Consider the following 22675-nt stretch of genomic DNA (forward strand, 5'->3'; position numbering starts at 1 on the left):
GCCATCTGCCCCCGTGACCTGGTGTGGGAGATGAATAATTTTATAATTCCCACAACAAAGAATAAGTTGTTGATATAATGGCAACATCTGGAGTGATAGCCGTATAATTACAGTTTATAATTGGAGCTTATTCTGTGGGAAAGATTCAATTCAACTTTATTTATATAGCGCCAATTCACAACAAAGTCATCTCAGGGCACAAAATGTGCAGCTGCCCCCAAGAAGTCATAGCTTTGAATGCTCATCTCTTTATTTGCCTTCTAATAGTGGCTTTTGTTTTCCTAGCAGTTTGTCAAACTGCAAAAGAACTATTACAATATTTACAATTCTTAATATTATTTAAAAAATATAAAGAATTTGTATTAGTCTAACTATTATCTTTATTTCTTTGAAAAAAAGTGGACTTGGACCTGGGCTATTATGATTACTCCAGAAATGGTGAAACTAAATGTGATTTGCATTTACTTGGTGCATTGAGACCTGTGATGCAGCTTACATATTTGATTAGTTGTTTTTCATTCGTCAGGGTGTCAGATACCGTTGAGGACTTTATAGTGAAACTGTTATGCAACTTCTTTAAAGCATTTCCAAATTCTTTTTTTCTTCTGTCTCAAACTCCAGGGAGGTGCAGGGAAACCAGATGCTGCCATCGGTAAAGGACAATAGCGGCAGCCACGGCTCACCCATCAGCGGCAAGCTGGAGGGCATTTTCTTCAGTTGCAACACAGAATTTAACACAGGCAAACCTCCGCAGGACTCCCCCTATGGCCGCCACCGCTTTGAAGTTCGAGCTGATACACTCTTCAACCCTGACACCAACCTGTACTTCGGAGACTTCTACTGCATGTATACAGCTTACCACTATGTTATTCTGGTCCTGGCACCAAAGGGCTCCAAAGGTGATGAGTTCTGTAAGCAGAGGCTTCCTGCACTCGACATCAGCAACAACCGTTTCCTTACCTGCAAGCAGGATGAAGAGGGTAAAGGTGGTCTAGTGTTTTATCATGCCCAGGATGTCATCTTAGAGGTGATCTACACAGAGCCTGTAGACCTGGCATTGGGCACAGAGGCTGAGATTAGCGGGCACCAGCTGATGAGTCTGTCCACAGTAAACGCCAAGAAGGACCCCAGCTGCAAGACCTGCAACATCAGTGTGGGCCGCTAAGAAAAAGCAGAATGTAGGGGGGGGAAGGGAAGAAGTAGAGGTGATTGACTCTACACACACAGGAAGTCCATACGTACTGAAAAAGCAGACCAACACATGCATGAAGCAGCAGATTTAGTAGGCTCCCAGACATGCACACCAACATATCTCTGACACCGCTCTGTACTCTCTAGAGACCATCATTCCCAAAGAAGAGTGGCAAGAAAACACGAGGAAGGTACACACACTCTGACATCCGCACCACTGTCTCACCTTTAAAAGGTTGTCATAAATGCTGTAAACATACATGAAACCGTACATAAAGAGATCTACATAAGGGACCGTCAACTTAGAAATCCTGGGGCACCAACACATTCATCCTGCAAGTCGACACTGGTGTACTGACCAAACCCTTTAACTGTACTAACAAACACAGGCTGCTTTTATTCAGTTTCCTGTTGTTTACTTTAATCAGTTGTCCCATATTTTGTTAATTACCTTTGCCTTGTTATTGATATGAAGTTGATTAAGAGTCCACTATCTGTGCGGACAAGATTTTCGTTGTTTCCAGTTACTCCGTTTGTCTTTATAGAAATGTTTTGTTCTCATTCCACAGTAGGCAGACTGCTTTTCACCTCCTACTAGTGGCACAGACTGGTACTACAATTTTTTTGAGGGCTGCAGCATCGATAGTCATCTTTCTTTATACCAAAGGTATTTAAAAACCGGTCAGAAACTGCTGTGAAATTAATAGGATTAATGCAACAGGCTCTAAATGTGTACTCTAAGTCTTTGACAGCCAAGTGTGAACTCGTTAACCTTTAAAAAATAGCATGATGCAGTTCTGTGCAGCATGAGTATGAAAGCTGTCAGTACCGCTACCATAGCAACCCTTTTTGCAACAGTCACTCCTATTTTATTGTAGTCAGTGGAAAGAAGTAGAACCATAAACTGTGTTTAGCAGAATAAATGTGAAAAATATTTATTTTTATCGATACATTCATATAGATATATAGAAAATTATATAAACCAGAAGTGCACAATGTTAAAAGCTCTGATAATTGTCAACAATGGCATTTAGGGGAATTACCTTCATACATGCAAAATGGGGGGAGGGCGGGTGAAGACAAATTTGACAGCAGATTAACTTGCACTACAACCAACACACATTAAACATATTCAAGGAGAACATGTAAACTGGTCGCAATTTAGATACAGCATGAAATTCTTAATGCATCATAGCACAATGTAGGAATAAAAACTGACATGCACAAACACTACAGGTTTCATTGATTTCATTTAAGCTTTACAGCCTTTTTTGCCAAGAAAGCGCTTTTTAAAAATAGATTCCACACAAAGCTTCCCAAAAAAAACTATCTTGGCAAGGAATAAAGTAACAAAGTGCCATATTATACATACAGTAATCTTAGAATTGTTGTTACAGCTCTTTTATCCTTGACATACATTAGTGCTACATAACATACACTTGCTACATCAAGTTTATAACAAGTTTTGTCACAAAGGACATGCTGTTAGGGTATTAAAAAAAACTGCAGTCTCCCTGCATTTTATTCAGATTAACACGTTTCCTTTGCTGTTTTATCTCATGTAACATACATCAACATAATGAACTAGGCATCTAAAAATACCAGACCCACCTTAGGCATCTGAACCTGATTTTTTTTTTTATATGTATATATATATATAAACTGTCAAGTTCTGTTAAGTTGGATACAAGTCCCACTGTGAGTTAACTCAACTGGTCTTGGTTGAGTCCTGTTGTTTACTGAGCAGGGCCTCCAGTAAACGGACCTTCGCTTTGAGGTTCTTATACTGGCAGTACTCCTCTGCCATTGGTCCACGGTCCTCCTTCTGACAAGTCCTGTTAAACACACATGGAGGAAAGATGATGCAAACTAAAGGAAAAACCTTTTTTGTAGTTTCCAAACAACCTGCAGCAGCTTCCATAACTGGTTGATAGTCCCTATGTTGCCTTACTCAGATAGCTTTGTACAGTGTGTATCGTATTGAAAAACTTTCCTTTGGAGGACTAACATGTACAGTACAAAGGATGTGTACAGTTCAGAGCAACGTCTCTCTTCGTCTCTTTCCTGAGCTATCTCGCTGTATTAACTTTGTGTGTGCATTGCGCTGTCGTACCATAATGATGGAATTTCTTTTGTGGATGTTTTTTCTTTGTTTTTCACAAGGCATTGTTCAAAACCAAATGTTCCAAGTTTACTAAAGTCAAAATAAAATTCAAATGCCAAGTAGTTTGTATTTGGTGTGTCTTTCCTCTGTGCAACCTTTACCTGCCAGTCTGCATGTAGAAATAATCCTCAAACTCTCTGAGTGCTTGGTGAAGTCTACGCTTCTCTAAGCGAGCCATCCTGAGGTGATCCAGTAATTCTGGTCTGTAAAGAGAAAAAAAAATAAGTACGCTTATAGATTTATCAACTAGCTCTATACTCTAAAAGGGGTCAGTATGTTTCAAACTAGCTTGAACTCTTCTCGTTATTCCTAATAATGACCAAGCATTCAGCAGTGACTATTTTAAAATGACAAGATCATTTGATTCGAGTAAGTGAGAGGTAAAATAAACTGGAAGGTCAAACCATAGAGCTGTTCACACACAAACCGTACCTGGAAGCTTCGTGTAGTGTTGCCATAGTGGTGATGATCTGTGACTGGAAACCCTTAACCTCCTCCAGAGGAGACACCAGAGGGGTTTCGGGCATTTCTCGGTAAGAAAGTTGCAGCGACTCATCTAAGGAGATGTCTCTAGACGATCTCAGCCACAGTAGCTGCTGCTCGGGGCTTAACTGTTTGGGATGTTCTTCATCAGAGCCCTCTTCTTCCTCCTGTGTAGATGCACATGCAGAATACTTTTACTACAGTGTTTCTGGTGTAATTAACACCTAACCCAAAAAAAATCAAACAAACCTACATGAGTAGAAGGTAGCAATGCTTAGTAGATGTCATAGTAGATACTACGGCTTTTTCTTTTTAAAACTGTTTAGCTTGTCGAGAGGCAGTTGTGATAAAACGTGAGATGTTTTCATGAATTTAAATTCATGGGTCAGCCAATCAAAAAAACAATATTTATTTCAGCCATTTATATCCTAAATGTGGTCTGTGGATTGGATCAACTTGTCACCATAGTTTGATTTAATTATCAATAGAGGGCAGTATAATGACACTTTTGACCTCCGAAGCTATGATTACTTTTTAATCCTCATCTGTCGAATGCACCAGAGGGTCCGTGTCTTTTTTGTATATATATTTTGTGTTTGTGTTTCTCATTCAAATATTATATGATTACTCACAATGGTTGTAATGACTGTTGAGGCAGCAGAAGAAAACAACAGCTGCTTAAGAAGACTGTACTGATCATAATAAGGTTTCATAAGAGTCCGCTCCTGCTTGGTACTCTGAAGACATGCAAAAAGAGACAAAAAGAAATTATCTTGCTGTTAAACATGCAAACAAAAAATATTGGACACCGATAAGGTAAGACTGGTCTTACTGGTCGTCCGTGCAGACTCTCATAGTAGAGCAGACACTTCTGCATGCTGGTCTTCTCCATACTCATCTGGAAATGGGACATCTCCTGTACATAGAAAACCTAATACATAATCTGTTCAGTTAACCGGTTTCCTCAATAATGATGCTTGTCTCAGTAGGAAATAATACATGCTTCTCTCTAACTGATGAACAATGATTTTTCCTCCAAGCCCAGGGAATCCAGACCTACTACACTTACAGTATATTACAATGTTGGCCTTTGTGGTGAAAGCATTTCTGCAACACTAACCTTAATGTTGTCAGGAAGGCCCAGCTCTTGTCGTCTTTCCTTCAGTCTGTTGGATATAATGTTGACTGTTTCCTCCACGCTTGGCTTGTTGTTGCTATTGTTAAGCTGCTGCAGTCCAGTTCCTGTTAGTGCTGTCGCTTTCTGGTCAATATGGCTCCTACATGTTTCAGCAGCTGTGTTGAAACCTCCCTTCCATCTCAACTGTCCTTCCTCTGGTTGTCTCAGCTTCAGCTCTTAAGGTAAGACAGCAGTTCAGACAAATGTGGTGACATAAAAAGGGTGACCATGTGAATCTAAAAGTCAGACTTTGTCTGGTAAAACACAAAGAGCCTTTTCCATGCCAATTATTAAGTACAGCTTTTACTTGAGTATTTCAATTTTATGCTACTTTATACTCCACCACATGTATTAGACAGCTATAGCTGCTTCTGAGCTTAAGATTCTAAAAAATAAACTATGATGTAAAAAGCAGTACAGTGTGAATGATTTAATCAGTGGTTCCTAACCATTGTTTTTAGGAGTTCCACCAAAGAGTGGCCCCTCTAAGACTTTAAGATGGTTTCATTTAAAGCAAGCAAAGAGGAGAACATTTAAATCTAATTTATATCAGAACTTTATTTTCTTTCCTTTCCTATTAAGCACCCTTGGAAGGATTAGCAACAGAAAAACTACTTATCAACTTGTGTATTTATGTATAATATCATGTTAGTCACAGGGTTCATATTTATGCAGAATGTACATTCAGCTGATAATATTCTGTACTTTAGTAGGATTTTACTAGTCTTTTACTCGTAATGACATACAAGCATAAGACAAGTCCCAATATACTTTTATTTATCTTAAAGGAAACATGAGTTCAGAAAACAAAATGTCTAATGTAATCACTAATTCATGTGTGTATTTATGATTATGTAACTGACCTTTCAACTGCTTCCGACTCTTTATAAGCTCCTTCATTAGTTTAGCAACCTCTGGATGGGCTGTCTTGTCATTATGGGCAGGCTGAAAAACAACATTAACAAACTCTCACCGTGAACAGAACAGGAGCTTGTCATTTACTTAGTCCTTTGTTCAAGGCCTAGGGCGTTACCACGTTTCCAATACCTTTGTCCTGCAGCAGGCCTATCAACCAATTGCATAGGAATCAATGGTGTAATAATATCTAATCTTCACAATATACCAGTAGAGGGAGTAGTTACCCTCTTGTATGATGTTTTCGGTTAGCATCAACAGCATCTTTTTACAAAACCTCAGGCCTAATTATATAACAAGAAAAGTAAATCCCTTTTTGCAAGCTTCTGGGAAAAGCCTAAATTAAGCTTGACACTTTGAGGCAATGACTGTCAAACCAATCATGATTTAAGAGAATCCAGCTCTCTGAGCTGATTTTGTTTCCTGACTCACCTTATAGTGCTTCTCCTGTTCAAAATGCTCCTCAAAATGCCTGATCCTCTTCCTCAGAGCATGGATGTGTCTGTTGAGCATTGAGATGGAGACAGAGTTCTCGTCAGACGTTGTATGGACGCTGCAGCGAGCCCTGGAGACAGAAAAGTGAACGTCTAGCCACTTGAACTTTTCTCAATTGCATGTGGTTCCACAGTATAAATGTAATGTTTTATACTTAAAGCATGCCTTAAGTGACTATAAACAAATATTGTAGCCATTCACAAATCCTCTACTTTGCATCTGTACAGCATTAGCACTGTGATATTTTAAAACCACTTCCTATTTGAGGTCAAACAGCACAGATTAGATTTACAATCTGATCCCTGAGCCACTATTTCAGTGATGAAAACATTGTCTTACATGCGGACATGCTGTGAGCATGGTGGAGAAGGGGCTATATCTGGGTCCAAGTTGTAGCGTAGACTGTGGCTGGGACAGCGAGGTGAAGGAACAGGGCAGTCAGTCAATGTGAAATGAGAGAGTAGTGGGCTGGTGTTACTGCCTGCTGAGCTTGACAGGGTGTCCTCTCCTAAAACACCCTCAGAAACAGTAGTGGTGGAAATGAGAGGACAGGATTCTGGGGATGGAGTTGGCACTGTAAGAGAGCAAAGGCAAATATTTAATTGATATCAAATTCATTTTGATATTTATTTTCTAGATTTCTTTAGTAGACAACGATACATGACTCGTTCTGTGTGAAGCGGTAAGTAAACCTTTTTAGCAGTTATACATTCTGTGGATTGGAATAACTACTTCATAATGTCCCACTCAGCTGTGCACTCAAGTAACAGTAACATTGTACTTTGGTGTATTGTTACTCAGCGTATGAAGAAACAACATACCCAGCTTTACCAAACTCAAAAGCACATAGATTTATTGACTGTCAAATATGTACCAAAGGAATTAAAGCAGCTGGAGGATGATTATCAATAAATGCATGGATACAGTGTGTATCCATGCATGGCTCTTGCAGCTAACAGGTTAATGAATCCGCTGTCCAATGTGACTAAGGTGAAAATTTTATTCTGTGAGGTGCTTTGACAAAATCAGATTTTTACCACTGGCAATGTGACAGTACAACTTTAACATGTGTTTCTCTTTGCCCCTCAAAGACCAGGAAAATGTTTAATACAGTACCTCGCTTGTAAGTCGCTTTGGATAAAAGCGTCTGCTAAATGTAAGCTCAGAATAAGTCTATTAGAACCAATATCTTACCGGGCTGTGCTGATTTGATGGTGTGCTGATGATGAGCAGGTGGTGATAGTGGCAAATGGAGAAGCTGCTTCTGGTTGAAATGCAGGCTCTTCTCATTTGTACAAAGAGGTTGTTGTTCTGCAGGTCGGTTATCCTGAACTTGGGGTTCTACTGGTGCTGGTGGGGGTTCCAAGTCAGCCTCCAGGGCCTGTAGATTGAGGGAAGGGCTCTGGAAACAGAAACAGAACATGGCTTCAGGGATGGAGAAGCAGGAGCTGGAGAACCTAGAAAGATGTTGTCGTTTGCCTGGAAAACGTGATCAGCGGTTCACATGCTCCTCAGGAATCTTGAGAGGTCCTATAAAACCAGTTTACGCTCGCCTAGAAAAAGAAATACTCTGGTGCGAAATGTGGTCAGGCAGGATGAGATGAGATGATTGTTTATCTTGTCCTCCTCTGAAAGGTGTGAGTCAAAAGACAGTATCCATCTCTGAAGCAGGCTGCCTTTGTAAGTGGCTTAATCTAAAGCTAAATCTTACAAAGGTCACAGTCAAAAATAACAAAAGCAAATAGAAAGGTTCTTTACAAAAATGGACCTTCCTTTGCTGTTGTCTTCCTCGGGTCTCTATAATTCCATTCAAACAGCTAGATGTGGATTCCTGCTGATTTTCGTCAGCCAGTGAGTCAGTTTCCTAAAGTGCATCAGCATCCAGCGTGGGATCCCTGATGCGCAACATGCTGTAATTCTATTAACAGTATCGCTGTATTCCCCCATCATCTTATCCACACATTTGTGGGTGCGTAGGTATGGTAGAGTATAGCAGGCCCCCGAAGAGAATATCTAAGTCCACATAGTTTTTTCTTCTGACCGGCATTCCCAGCACTTCTGCCTCTGAACTGCCTCCAAAAGGATTATTCATCATGCGCGGAAGATGGGGGGCGGCGGGAATACCACTCATATCGTTGTGTGTGCAAAGGAGGAGAGGCACTATTAATGACGAAGCGTTTCCACGGCAACGTTGTCAGACTGAGCTATTTGATAGAGCTGTGGGGAGTCACGTAGCTGTTTGCGTGTGTGTGTGTGTGTGTGTGTGTGTGAATGGGGGGGCTGTTGGTGTGGGTGTGTGTAAGTGGGTATATTTGTAATAAATTCTTATGGTGCTATGGGAAGTGACAATGGTTTTAAATTCAGCAACACCACAACAGCGAATATAAAGCAGTCTATTTTGGTATTCTGACATCATTCTCAGGATTATTACCTACAGCAGAACCAGATTAGAACTTGGCTTTTCACCCGCTTTGACTTTTCATTCACTAAGAAAAGAAAAAAGGAAAACTGCTCTGTGCGTCACACAGAGGACATAGAAGGGACTAGAAACAGCACGGCTGTCTTTATTTGAAGCACAACAGATAAGACAAGCAAACTATCACCTAGCAATACACATACAGGTGTGCACATTAACACACTTACTCTAGGTGTCAGCAGGGCTGTTGTCCCTCACTCTAAAAAAAAGTGTTAATGTTCTAAAAAGCCTGTGGGGAAAGAGAACTTACGTCACAGTTGTTGTTCCTGCCTCTGCAATCATTGCGTCTGTTAGGAGAACCACGATTTCTTCCTCCTTCTCTCCCCTAAAGAAACAGACGTCACACGCACTAATGAAGTCTCACACCGACATGGGCAAGCACATAGGAACACAGAAATGTAGGTTACAATCACACAGAAACAAACACACAGTAGTTATTTCCTACTGAGATGTATGTTTTTAATTTCTTTAGCAAATGCCAACACCAATACATTTTAAACTGAACTCAATGACCCAGATTGGAAAGTAATTACAGTCACTGTCACATCATTACACAGTTGCATGCTTCACTAAACTAATAAAGGCATCCTGAGTGTTTTTAATTAGCTGCTGCTAAATAAAATCATCTATTACTATGGATATATAACTTTGAAATTTAAGGGACTGATTCAACTCAAAGGGTTTTAGGTGCATTCATAGGTTACATTGTGCCACCCAAAGCTAAAAGCTTTAAACCTGACTATCACAGAATGAACCTCACTGACCTGATTTTAAGCACTAGCCTGTTAAAATTACTTCACAAAAGGTCTATTTACCTTCCATTTAGATGCTTCGGATTTGTCATCTGCCTTGTGCTCTAAGCAACACAGCAGGCTGAAAAAGAAAATCCTGTCATCAAATAGGCAAATACAAGAAAAATCACATAAAATACTCACAATATTTAGAACAAAGCTGTTTCTCCATCTGTTAACATTACAGTCTGTGTGACTCTCTGTCTACATTGATAATCAATACATTAACTCTGCTCAAATGCAGGCTTTGCCAGCTCTGTAGCTTTGGAGCACAGCAGTCAGCTGGCTCTGCCATTAAGGTTATGGCTTACTCATGTTTGACAGTTATGAGGCACAACTGAAATGACCTGTCCTGTGGCTCTCTAGAAATAGCGCAGACAAAAAGTCAGCTCACCACTATGCTAGGCTGACCTAATCTCGCTAGTTGCTCTCTTCCATGTGAGCCCCTGTGGCAGCTGTTATTTGGCCTGGAATTCTATCCAAACCGTGAGTGTGAGCAGCACACTGCTCTGATAACCTACTTCTCAATGAACTGCAGGGCTGAGAAAGGAGTTACAATGTGCAATAAAATATATAGCATATAAAGCAATCACATCATTCTTTATAATAGAACGTATATTTTATATGTGGTTGTATTTGATTATGTGTAAAATTTCAAATTGATGATTTAGGTTTTGAGTTTGGCACATCTGTTTCACGTGGATGTTTTGTTATTTGAATGTTATCCAACACGAGGGGTTTGCTGCTAAATAAAAACAGTACAAAGCAGAAAAGACACAAGAAAAGCATAACTACCACAAAATGTTATCTAGTGCAGAAGCTTTCCTCTTACCTTTTTGAGTGCTGAATCTGCCGAATTTTGCTCTGTGATTCATTCTCTATGCAGCAGTTTAAAAAAGATGATGTCTGCCTTGCATCTGTAGAACCCTGGAAAAATAACATTCCACTTTAACTATTAAAGTACAGCGAGAAATAGTTTTACAAAAAACAGAGAGAGAAAGATAAGCAAGAAGATGTGAAGAAAATGAAGGAGAACAAACCACTGAAAATTAGAGGTTATATGCACACCATTGAACAGCAGTCTCTGATGGGTGAGGAAGGTGCCCTATCCTCAACCTTGTCAACATCTTCCTTGTCTTTCTCTTGTTTAATGGAGGCCAACAGTGGCATCTGTGAAATGGTTCTGTTGAAAAACCAAAATGCAATAAACCGCAAAGGATTTGCACAGTTTTGAAATGTTTCACTGCCAAGGGCAGATGCGGGGAACAACACGGGCAAGAACAAAGCCATAAAAAAGGGAAGACAAACAGGAAGGACACTCACCCTTGTGTGGCACCCTCCAATTTCAGTGGCTCCCCCTGGATGTTTTGAAATGGTCCACTCTGGTGCAGATGTTGCTCCGGCCCTAGGTCAGTGGGGCAGGAGAACACACAGCCTGCCTCCATACTTTTACTGCTCTCCTCCAAAGCCTCCTGGTCTGCAGTCAGCTTCTGAATGCCAGCGCTGACGTCAGAGTTGCTTTCGCAGCCTTGCACCAGTGTGTCAGGACTATAGAGAGACGCAGAGAAAGAGTAAGTTAGGGGTGGAAAAAATGAGGAGAAAAGGAAGTAGCACCTCCAATCAGGCGTCCCTTTCAATGATATTACTAACGGACGTTTTAGTGGTGGATAAATCACTTGATACAGCTTTATAGCAAAGGCATAAAAATAACTAATATTGTGTGTGTACAAGTGTTGAAGTCATTAATAGATGTTTTTAGTGATTCCTCTATTTTGAAAACACTGATATTCTGCTTATGTTCTGTGGGCTTTTTAATCAATAAATCACTGGTTTAATGGTTCATTGTAGGTGCCTACAATGGTAAAAAAAAATAAAAATAAACAAGGATTAAAGACAAGGATAAATACCTCCTCCTTTTCACAAACTGGCAACTTAAATGCATTTATTTATTTCCTGTTTGTGTTTATGACCTATAGTATATCGCATTAGTAGAATATTTAATAACCTTAGATACAATGTAGCATGCTACAAATGATGTAGTATGTTGCATTGCAAAATGTACCCTTTGCTTTATGAAAAAGAGACAACAATGAAAATGAAATCATTTAGAGAGGAGTAATCATCATGGAAAACAAAGTTTATGTATTGTATTATTTATTGTATTATAATACAAAAATCCTGATAAATAGACAAGTAGACAGTGACAGATGTGTGTTATTAACAGAATATTAATTATGTAAAGATCTAAAACAAGCATTTTGCAATGGTAAAATAGGTCAAGTCTAATATCAACCAGGACCAGGTAGCATGGAAAACAAACATCCAGATCAGAATTCAATCATGCTTAATTTAATGCTACACATGAAACTTTAAAGAGCTGCTCCTAACAAGAACAAGCACAACTGACTTGCCATGACATGAACAAAAAACAGCTCATCGGTCACTTACTTGCTTAAGGCTATTTATGACTATAGAGCTGTAACCCACAGCAGATGGGTCAGTATTGCAGCAGTAAGGGGCTAATGATAGCTGCTTAGGCTATTTGCCAAATAATAAGCCAAGCAGACAGGAGCATGCATTACGAATATTTATTACTTTTCTGCCTCAAGTTTCCCTCCCTCAGACTGCCATCTTAAGAGATGCTGGTCAAAAGTGACAAAAGCTAAATTTGCACGAACGGCTAGGAAACAGACAAACACTGCACAAAGCAATGCCAAGAAAAGTAAATGTTTATATCTTTACTTGGTCTAAGAACACATAAACTTGCATAAGCTTACTCACTTAGGGAGGACTGTAGAACCATGGCTGTTGTCACTGAAGCTGAAGCAGATAAGACAAGAAAACATCCTTTACCGGAACGACTAAACGTATTGCAGTCTAGTACACAGGCTACATCTGACAGCGAACAGCTTAATGCTTTCCAGAGACAAAGCTAAAGACATCAAGAAAAGAGAGCACAGATGATGAGTACTTGATGGCCACAAACACAAGTGACAACCAGAGGCAGAGAACTGACCCACCCCATTCAATTACCCATGCCCACACACAGGCACACAAGTACGCATACAGTACGCAAAGACGCAGAAGAGTCACATATGCAGGCACTTACTCATATTTGGGCTCACGAATTATAGCTCCAGCACTATACTATAGGTGGACTTAATCCCAAAAGGCAGAGCCAAGAAGGCAGACACAAATACTGTAAATACAGGAATGCACACAAATGCTCCAATCTATTCAAACATGTTCGCTAAAATCTTCACTGATTAAAACAAATGTGACCAAGTAGGAAAGCAGATTCACATGTATCAATAAACAAAACCTGTTACATGGAAAAAAGTTTACTTCTTGACCTACATACTGTGTCTAGACTTGATTTTAGGAATGAGTAATATAAAATTAGCATTCACTGTAAGATGTAACTCAAGTAAGTAGTTGACTTAAAAACCTTCTGCCTTTTTTGTTAAATCAACTTTTTAAAATACTGCCTTGTAAACTGGTAAAGGACAGAAAACAGACATTTGTTTGAAATAAGATCCTTTGTAGATATAATTAGACTAGAATCAATATGGACTGTGACGATAGTGAACACAGAGGTCTAGATACAGCCAGATGGGACAGCATACAAATACCAGACATGTTTGGAGAAACAAAAACAACATCACAGTGACGCATTGCAGACTGAAGTGTAGGAGCACAAAAATTAAAAAAAAGACCTCATTATTTGTTAATGCGAAAGAAACCTTGTTCAAGCATTTTTATTAAAAGGGCCCATGAGAAATGGGTTTACTTGTTCTGGAATCTCTGTTGCTGCTCTTCTTACTAAAAAAATAAAAAAATAAAGAAACACTTAATGTGGTGATTTAACTTGATCACTACTATGTAGTAGAGGAAACTGGGTTTAAACTAATAAGAAGGGATGAAAAACTGAATCTATAGACAATATAGTACATTTTAAAACACAGACAGACAGTAAGTAACAGATGGCTTAGAATCTAATTGCTGTAGGTAGTGTGTCCACACGGGTGCAAGTTGTATACTATGTGCTGAGATGATCCTCAATGTCTGAATATTTTATACAGATTAATCCATTTTATGTTTTGGCCTCTGTAGTAGTTGTACTAAACAGGATGAAGGACAACAGATTGATAAAAATGTCATCAAGTTTTTTTTTTGCATCAATGTGAGCTCTGGAAATAAATAGAGGGCTGTGTCTGCTGCAATGCAAAGGCTTAGACTAGGACCCACTTTTATCTATGTCAGTTGAGTAAAACACGCACACCCAGCACATACCATGCCAATTGTTGGAACTAGATAAATACACATACTGATGGCTTCACATCTGGGTAGTTTAATTCCAGTGTGGCCTGTATGACATCTGGATTTGGTGCTCCTACACTTAAAGCCTATAACCTATATATCTCATTTACCACAAGTCCACAGTGAAGTCCACTGATGTTTTTTGTCACAGAGTAAACAGAATCATCTGGCATGTCATGGCAAAATAATAAGAAAGTAGAAATCCCGTCCACACACAAAAACAAATTAAGATACCCGATACACAACTATGCTGACATATACGGCTGACAGCCAAAAAAATAACCAGCGATTAAATGTGACTGCGATGTCACATGCTGACCAGGGGCAGTCAAAAAAAAAAAGGAATAAATGTAATGTAATGTCGCTATTTCAGCCTTGCGGCTGCTCACATCTATTTTATAGCTGCACAGTAAGCTCGAAGTTCTGAGTGGGGAAAGTTCCCCATAAGCAGATGGCAATCAGTATATAGATTTTGTCTGAGCTGCTCTGCCATCGTTCTTCTCTGCTTCCAGCAGCAAAAGTGTTGCTATTTTTAATTTGTCATTAGACTGAAGTGAACTGCACGAGCAACAGCACTGTTTTCTATCTGTTGACTACGTAAGTAAACATATAGATGGACATATACACGTTAACATCTTTTGGCTGCTTGCAACTCTGCCCTAAGGACCAAGGTTATTAGTGAATACATTTCAAACGAGCTTAGTCTAATAAATGAATGAATAGTTGATCTTCGGGTTAAAATCTACTGTACTGTTTATCTAATAATCTTAAATATCATTTTATTGTAATGTTTGTCAACTTCTCCTATTCATGTTTTCTCAGTTAAATAGGGTGGCCAAAACTGAGAAATTGTAACCTTGTACAAGTTAAATCAAGTCAAATTTAAAGACTGGCATTTTAAATAGGCTGGTCAAAACATTAGAACCACCTATTGTTAGAATGCCCTCCAGTACTACTCCACTACCCACTTAAATATCAACAATAAACAAATAGTAGAATTATCAGGTTTCTAATAGTTTCAACCTAAAAACTGAGAAATTATCACCTCGTGATATTAACAACTGTAATGTCCTTTAATTAGATTTTTACATTCCAGCATATTTCATTAGATTTTTTTTTTTTTTTCCTTTCGGCTTATCCTGCGAGTTTAGGGTCGACACACTGGCTTATTTGTCCGCACGTTGATTTGGCACAGTTTTTACACCACATGCCCTTCCTGACTCAACCCTCCCAATGTTCTACCGGGCTTGGGACTGGCGCTGGGCGGCTGGGGAAAGAGGAGGGGCTGTTGGGGATTCAGTGTCTTCCTCAGGTACACTTCGACCAAATGTCCGATTGTCATTTGATGTGAAAGCATAATGGAAAGCTTTGTTTTTCCACAGGAGACGTGGCGAAATCTGAAAACGGGAAAACAATGCGACACAGTTTGTGACTTCCATGAATTGGGTAAAAAGAAATTCAGGAGTGGGCTTTTTTCCCTGTGAATGATGTCTCAGTCTTATCAACAATCAACCTGACAACAGACTAAACAATGCTGAATATAGTGGCAAATACTGCAGGGAAAAAGGCCAGGTCCTAATTACTCCCACAGGTCAAGATACACTGTGTAAACAAAGATGCTTGTGTAGACTCAAACCGCATGAACACAAGTTACTAATTTGGGCGACTGTAGAGCAGGAGGTAGAGCAGTCATCCATCAATCCTGTAGCCGTTGGTTCGATCCCCGGCTCCTCCAGTCACATGTCAAAGTGTCCTTGAGCAAGACACTGAACACCAACTTAGTCACTCCCGGTGAGTGTAGGCCAGCTGCATAGCAGCTTCCCCATCGGTGTGTGAGTGTGTGTCATTGTGAGTGCAAATGGGTGAATAACAAGCAGTGTAAAGCGCTTTGAGTACCAATAGGTGAAAAAAAGTGCCATATAAGTGCACACCATTTACCATTTAATAGGCTTAACTTTGTAAAGTAACAAAGTTACCAGTGCTGAGCTGATAATAGTACCTGTTGAGTTTAGATATATTGCATATAGCTTGTGTAGTCTCTCCCTCCGATCTCTTTACATTAGTCAGGTCTGAGTGGCAGCTGCTGGGTTGAACCTACCAAGGACAACAGGAATGAATACACACACACCTGCATTTAAGATATAAATGATTTCTGCATGGATCACCAAATTACCAAATCACCAAAAAAAGACCTTTTAAAAGACCTATCATTGCCCAATCAAGGAATGATGAAATACTAGTACTTACACTATGGCCACTAATTACTTATATTTAATATTTAAAAAAATTCTGTCAATAGGTCTCAGCTATACAATAGGTCTTAGTAATATCAATCAATGACAATCTCAAAGACATTGGATTCACTCAAGCCCTTTTTGAATACTTTTTGAGGGAATTGAACAAGTTATCATGCGCTACAGTACCTGTTATGCAATAGGAGTTCAAAGGACCAACCTTTGAACTCCTACTGCATAACTGTGGCCCTAATCATAAAATTGTTGTGTTGTTAACCATTATGATTACATTGTGATTATACCACAAAACATCATTTACTGTACCTCACAGTGTGAGAGCACAGAGAGAGTAGGAGGAGGGGGTGAGGAGGAAGTGAATGAGGAGGCCACTGTGCCCTCTGCTGAGAGTTGAAGGAGAACCCTCTGATGGCGAAGAAGATGGAGCAACAGGGAATTACACATCCTCTGTTCTTCTAGCATCCCGGGTCCTGCTATAACACTTAAAAAAGGAGAAATAAAAGAACATCACACATGCTCAATGTACTGTGAATTACAAATGACATCTATTAAGTGTTGGATGAAACATACACAGAAAAAGGGCTCCATCCAGTGGAAGGATGCACGTACAGCACTGAACTGAAGTACATCTGACTGCGCGAGGTGACTGAAAACCAACAACATTTTTTTTTTTTTTTTACTATCGAAAATAATCAACCAGGCACTGCAAACTTCCAAATTTCTGAGATACAGTATCTCCAGGCCCTGGTTATTACATTCACAATCCAACTCAGACCAAATTAGAAGAGCTTCATGTGTTTATTTGAAAATATTAATTTGTTTTGATTTGTTTATATAAACAAAAGGTAAAGGTTAAAATAACAGTACAGCCTGTCACATGGACTATATAACAGACACAGACAAAGGCAATGGGGCTGTTTAGATGGAGGCTTGAATGACAAAAACGTTTATGTCACGGGGTACATGAGCAAATAACTTTTTACCCATGATGTAGTGTACGGACATGTGCTACATCTGTCAAGTTATTTAACCTTAAATTTCAATCATATTAAAATCTTGCAAGAATGCTATAATTGAAGAATAATGATAACAATGATAGGTTTGTTCAACTTTTCTGAGACTGATTTGTTAATTTACTCACTAATACTTTGCTTTCAATGCTTACTTCATTCCTCTTTTGCTCTCTTGTTCCTTCTAATGCCTATGGAAATAAAGCACAGGACATTCTCTAATACTCTACAACTACCACAACCCAAACCCACCCACTACTTTTTCCAAGCCTCTACTGCCAACTCCACACCCTCTAACTCTGGCTAAGATCTTCTGACATTTTCACTTCACAAGCAGAAGTGTACAGCATGTAAAGTATACATTATATGCTGTTAATCTTTGGAGGAAAACACAGGGGTAATATGACCGATGAGACTGGGAAATCAAGAGACGAAATACTTGAAAGGATGTTGACTAAATACACAAAAATCCTCTATGGTGCAGAAACTCAAACAACACAAACTTAAACGTGTCTCCCTTGGGACTGTGTTAGTTTACAGTGACAGAAAAGTACTGTAAACAAGAGGGGGAAAGCACCTAACAAAATCCTGATAATCTCTGTTATATCTGTCTTTTATGTGTCATGTGTTATCAACCCCAACCCACACCCATTTCCTCGAAGAGGAACAAACCCAACTCCACCCCAACTTAGTGGTGCAACCATGGAAAAATGAAGCATCATACACGGATTTGATTTGATTGGAGCAAGCTTGTGTCCCAGTCCTTGACTGGACAGGATTTGTTTTTAAAAATAACAGAAGCAACTTACTGGAATATACAAGGTCCAAAGATGGTTGCCAAATTTTCCACAGGCATGTGATTTGATTGGCTGTGAGCAGCCACTCTGGACAGAAAGTGGATGAGGTAAGACAAAAGAATGAGGTTGTCATATGGGAGGTGGCCAAGAATTCCTCTCAAACAGTGGTTCATCTCTGCTTCATCTGTACATCCTAAAAATATACAAAACCATTAAACCAGTTTTCAACAAGCACTTTAATGAATATTTCCAGATAATTATATATACTAAATAGTAATTTAGGGATGCACTGTCATATTCTTAAGGACATGCACACATCCCATGTCTACCTCAACATTTTTATACAGCATGATTTGCTAGACAACATCCCTGCTGCCCAAATAAGACATTCACCATCAGCACTGTACTGTACTTGACAAGTGGGGTCCAAGGGTAAAGTGATATACAACCTCAATTCCAAAAAGTTGGGAAGACTTGTAAATTAATATAAAATGTATACATTATAATTGTGTAATTATAAAAACACAATTTGCAAAACTCATTAACCCATATTTTATTCACAATAAAACATAAACAACATATCAGATGTTGAAACTGAGACATGTTACCATTCCATGGAAATATCAGCTAATTTTGAATTTGATGGCAGCAGCACATCTCAAAAAAGTTGAGATAGGGTGATGTACCATTGTGTAGCATCCCCTCTTCTTTAACAGCTGTTATGTCTAAATGTGTGGGAAGTGAGGAGACCATTTTCTGGATTTCCGGGAGAGGAATGTTGTCCCGTTTTTGTCTGATGGATTCTAGCTGCTCAACAGTCGTGGGACTTTGTTGCCATATTTTTCATTTTATGATGCACCAAATGCTTTCTATTGGTGAAAGGTCTGGACTGAAGGCAGGCCACTTCAGCAACCGGACTCTTCTCCTGCAAAGCCATGCTGTTGTGATGGATACAGTATGTACTTTTCAGCATTGATTGTGTCTTTCCAGAGGTGCAAACTGCCCACACCATAGGTACTAATGCAGCCCCATACCATCTGAGATGCAGGCTTTTGAACTGTCCACTGATAACAAGCTGGATGGTCCCTCTCCATCCGTCCATGGTTTCCAAAACTATTTTCAGATTTTGATTTATCTGACCACAGAACAGTTTTTCATTTTGCCTCAGACTATTTTGATTGAGTTTTGGCCAGAGAACCTGGCAACATTTCTGGACTGTTTTCACATATGGCTTCTTTTAGCCTGACACAGCTTTAACTAACATTTGTGGATTACACAGTGCACTGTGTTCACAGACAGTGATTTCTGGAAGTGTTCCTGAGACCATGCGGTGATGTCCAGTAGAGAATCATGCCTGTTTTTAATGCAGTGCCGCCTGAGGGCCCGAAGACCATGCGCATCCAGTTTTGACCTTCACCCTTGTCCCTTGTGCACAGAGATTCCTCCTGATTCTCTCTATGTTTGATATCTGATGATATGTTATACTGTAGATGGTGGAATGTCAAATGCTCCTTTATTTGTGTACCCTTACTTGCAGCCTTTTTGATATGTTTTGCTGCCATCAAAAATTTAAAATGAGCTAATATTTTCCACAAAATGTTAAAATGTTGCAGTTGCAACATATTTAATGTTGTTTATGTTCTATTGTGAATAAAATAGTGATTGATGAGATTTGCAAATCATTGCATTCTGTTTTTATTTACATTTTCACATCTTCCTAACCTTTTTTTGGAATCGGGGTTGTATTAAGTGACCTTAGCAGTACCAGGAGTACAGTACTAGTACTCAAGAGCACCAGTAACAGTATTATTTTAAGTATACCTACATTTACTCTGAAAATGTATGGAAATTTCATCCAAACAATGCGAGTCCAGCAAGGTATCCTAAAACTTTTCCTTGTACCTGTGAAGCTAAGAATGAGCTGCTTGCACTGGGGTTCAGGAACAATGGGGGTAGGTAGCTCCCGAAGAAAGAGTTTGAAAAGTGAGGCCACTGTGGGGACATCTGCCTCATGCTCCAGATTCACCCTGTCTCCACAGTCCCACCGCTGCCTAAGCTGCCTGGTGCGTACCACTGAGCTACAGAGACGAAACAGACCTCTGTAGTCCATTCCTGTGATAAGGAAACAAGGTCTTTACATTTGTTACATATGATGGTAAAGTATTGTTCTGCATTGGAAGCACAGGCAAAAGAAAAATGAAAGGATGGGAGAAGCAAGGAGAAATGTATTCAATAACAGATGTTAAAAGAATAACAAGGGAGTTACCTAAATTACCTTTATTATTTAGGAACTCCACCATGTCTCTTAACACAATGGGTATGCCACACACCGTCTGTCCATCCTCCCTCAGTGTTTCCAGAGCAACACCAAACACACGCCTGGCGCCCAGCTTAGGCTCAGAAACCTGGGTGGGAGATATGGGCTCTGGACTGACCTTAGCCCTGGACCCCACGACTCTCACAGACGACACGTGGCCCTGCGTGGACAGAGGACATGCAGTAGCTGACTCCAATATACAAATCTTAATGTTACCCCGTTGCTGTTGCAATTCCGAATGTCAAATGTTCGAATGTCAAATGTGTTTGAAAGAAATAAGGGCTGCCGAATAAAAGTCGTATGCGTGTGGTATGTAGGTATGTATTTGTAAGTATATAAAGAACAGCCAGGGAAATGACGGCAGTCGAACTTACACAGAGTGATACTGAAGCGCTTGCTCCCATATTTTAGCTCAGCGGACCGGGACAACTCTCCATTGTTGACTCGCAGACGTACTTTTCCCTCCTTGACATGACGCTTTCCTCTGTAAACCTATCACTGTGTCCGACGTACGAGAAATAACCGCTGCCATCGCCGTAACATATCAACTTTAGGTTTACAAAAAGGAAAAAGACGGCTGGGTTGTGTTAGCATTCCTTTTCCAGCAACGTTAGCTCACTGGAAACTGTTTCGGTAGTTGCTAGTCACGTGACATATTTGTAGCCATGGCGACCAGTGATAGGGTTGCCAGGAGAAGGAGAAGCAAAGCAGCTCAGGCTGCTAAATACAAGGTCGACTGAGTTTATTTGATGTGTACGACAGGAAAACGTCGTATCTCCATCCCTCAGGGATCACTTTTAGCAGCAATTTCCTTGCTAAAAAGTCTTAAGCGTAATTGTCAGACTTGGCTGCCGACAAATATGGCTGAATTTAGTATTTTTCTGTTGAAACCAATTCCAAAAAAGTTTGGAAGATGTGTAAACAAAAACAGAATGCAATGATTTGCAAATCTCATCAACCCATATTTTATTCACAATAGAACATAAACAACATATCAGATGTTGAGACTGAGAAATTTTAGCATTTCATGTAAAATATCAGCTCATTTTGAATTTGATGGCAGTACCACATCTCAAAAAATTTGGAAGAGTGCGATGTTTAGGGCATTGTTTAGCATCCCCGAAAGAGACGTTGTCTTCTATGTACTTTTCAACATTGACCGGACCTTTCCAGATGTGATAAGGGCACTAATGCACCCCTATACGATCAGAGATGCAGGCTAGTCTAATTGTAGTACACTGTGTCATGGAAACATGGCTGCAGGACATTATGCCCGACACATGTATCAACACTGACGGCTTCAGTACAGTGCGGGTGGTCGGAGGAGAGAGGAAAGAGATAAGGAGGGGGCTTGTCATACGGGTTACTCATGTTACTGTGAAAGAAAGTCTGTTGCCCTGACATCGAACTGTTGGCAGTGGGACCATACTATATGCCCAGATAGTTCTCACGCGGTATATTGATCGCTATCTATATTCCTTCCTTCGGTTGCGCAGACGGCGCGTGTGACGTCATACACTCGGTCGCAGCCAGAGTCCATACTCGACTTCCCGACGCCCTCTTTATGATATCAGGTGACTTTAATCAGGCAACCATCTCCAAAACCCTCCCCACCTTCACAAAGTATGTGGATTGTCACACCAAGAGGAAGAAGACACTGGACCTGATGTACTCTAACTGTCCGCTGCTTCTCAAACAACAAGCCATTTGTCACTAGACATTAAAATAATCCTGAATGAGAATAAAGCAGCGTTCAGGTCAGGTTACAGGGAAGCAGTGAGGGAGCTCCAGAGACAGCTGTCAGTAAAGATCAAAGAGGGGAAGGAGGCTTATAGGAGGAAGGTTGAACAGAGGCTCCAACAGAAGGATACAGAGCAGTCTGGAGTAGCATGAAAAGCATCAATGTATATAAGACCAGCAGCCAGAGGACAGAGGGGAGTGTGTATAGAGCTAATGATCTTAACACCTTTTTCAATAGGTTTGATGTGCCTCATATCCACCCCCAAGGAGCTTCACCACAGGTGCCCATGTCTCACCCCTGCATGACTCGAACACCTCCCCTGTCTCTGCAGCCATGACCATCTCAGCAGAGCCGGTGAGGAAAGAGCTGTGCAGGCCTCACCCCACAAAGGCTGCAGGTCCTGATGGAGTCAGCCCAGGGTACTGAAAGCCTGTGCCCCACAGCTATGTGGCATCATTCAGCACATCATCAACCTGAGCCTGCAGCTGGAGAGAGTGGTGCCTGTGGGATGAAAAACCTCATGCCTGGTGCCAGTATTGAAAGTGG

At 40.1% G+C, this 22675-nt stretch overlaps 2 protein-coding genes across 6 annotated transcripts in view; one reads left to right on the forward strand and one right to left on the reverse strand.

Annotated features, from left to right (window-relative positions):
- The window catches only part of phyhiplb (phytanoyl-CoA 2-hydroxylase interacting protein-like b), a 20752-nt gene extending 17335 nt beyond the window's left edge, over window positions 1-3417 (forward strand). For all 3 annotated transcript variants that reach the window (XM_067516974.1, XM_067516966.1, XM_067516956.1), the window contains exon 5: window positions 622-3417. In XM_067516974.1, coding sequence (XP_067373075.1) covers window positions 622-1165 — 544 coding nt within the window. In that variant the 3' untranslated portion in view covers window positions 1166-3417. The remainder of the gene's footprint in view (window positions 1-621) is intronic.
- Window positions 2846-21042, reverse strand: LOC137133353 (protein FAM13C-like). Of its 3 annotated transcripts, XM_067516884.1 has the most exons (22): window positions 20763-21042; window positions 20347-20548; window positions 19974-20183; window positions 18084-18264; window positions 16571-16745; window positions 16012-16106; window positions 12474-12512; window positions 11016-11240; window positions 10761-10875; window positions 10525-10619; window positions 9717-9774; window positions 9152-9226; window positions 7620-7827; window positions 6765-6999; window positions 6363-6495; window positions 5879-5960; window positions 4959-5191; window positions 4671-4754; window positions 4471-4575; window positions 3788-4005; window positions 3457-3558; window positions 2846-3026 (listed from the first exon to the last, which is right to left on the reverse strand). In XM_067516884.1, the coding sequence occupies exons 1-22, from the start codon at window positions 20790-20792 to the stop codon at window positions 2900-2902; spliced, it is 3027 nt and encodes a 1008-aa protein (XP_067372985.1). In that variant the 5' UTR covers window positions 20793-21042; the 3' UTR covers window positions 2846-2899. The 3 variants fall into 3 exon arrangements, with proteins under 3 accessions (XP_067372985.1, XP_067372993.1, XP_067373001.1); XM_067516892.1 differs by lacking the exon at window positions 12474-12512; XM_067516900.1 differs by lacking the exons at window positions 20347-20548; window positions 20763-21042 and adding an exon at window positions 16835-16910 and having other exon boundaries at window positions 19974-20112.
- Between the last annotated feature and the right edge of the window lie 1633 nt (window positions 21043-22675).

This window comes from Channa argus, chromosome 1 (genome assembly GCF_033026475.1).
Source record: "Channa argus isolate prfri chromosome 1, Channa argus male v1.0, whole genome shotgun sequence".
NCBI classification, from domain to species: domain Eukaryota; kingdom Metazoa; phylum Chordata; class Actinopteri; order Anabantiformes; family Channidae; genus Channa; species Channa argus.

What these genes read in the sequence shown, in the direction of transcription:
- LOC137133353 (XM_067516884.1), bottom strand. Translation starts at nt 20,792, where the DNA reads ATGGGAGCAAGCGCTTCAGTATCACTCTGT. An exon ending in GGTTCTACAGTCCTCCCTAA is followed by an intron (nt 11,241 to 12,473) that starts GTGAGTAAGCTT and finishes GTCTCTCTATAG; the next exon opens with TCCTGACACACTGGTGCAAG. An exon ending in TTGGAGGGTGCCACACAAGG is followed by an intron (nt 10,876 to 11,015) that starts GTGAGTGTCCTT and finishes GTTTTTCAACAG; the next exon opens with AACCATTTCACAGATGCCAC.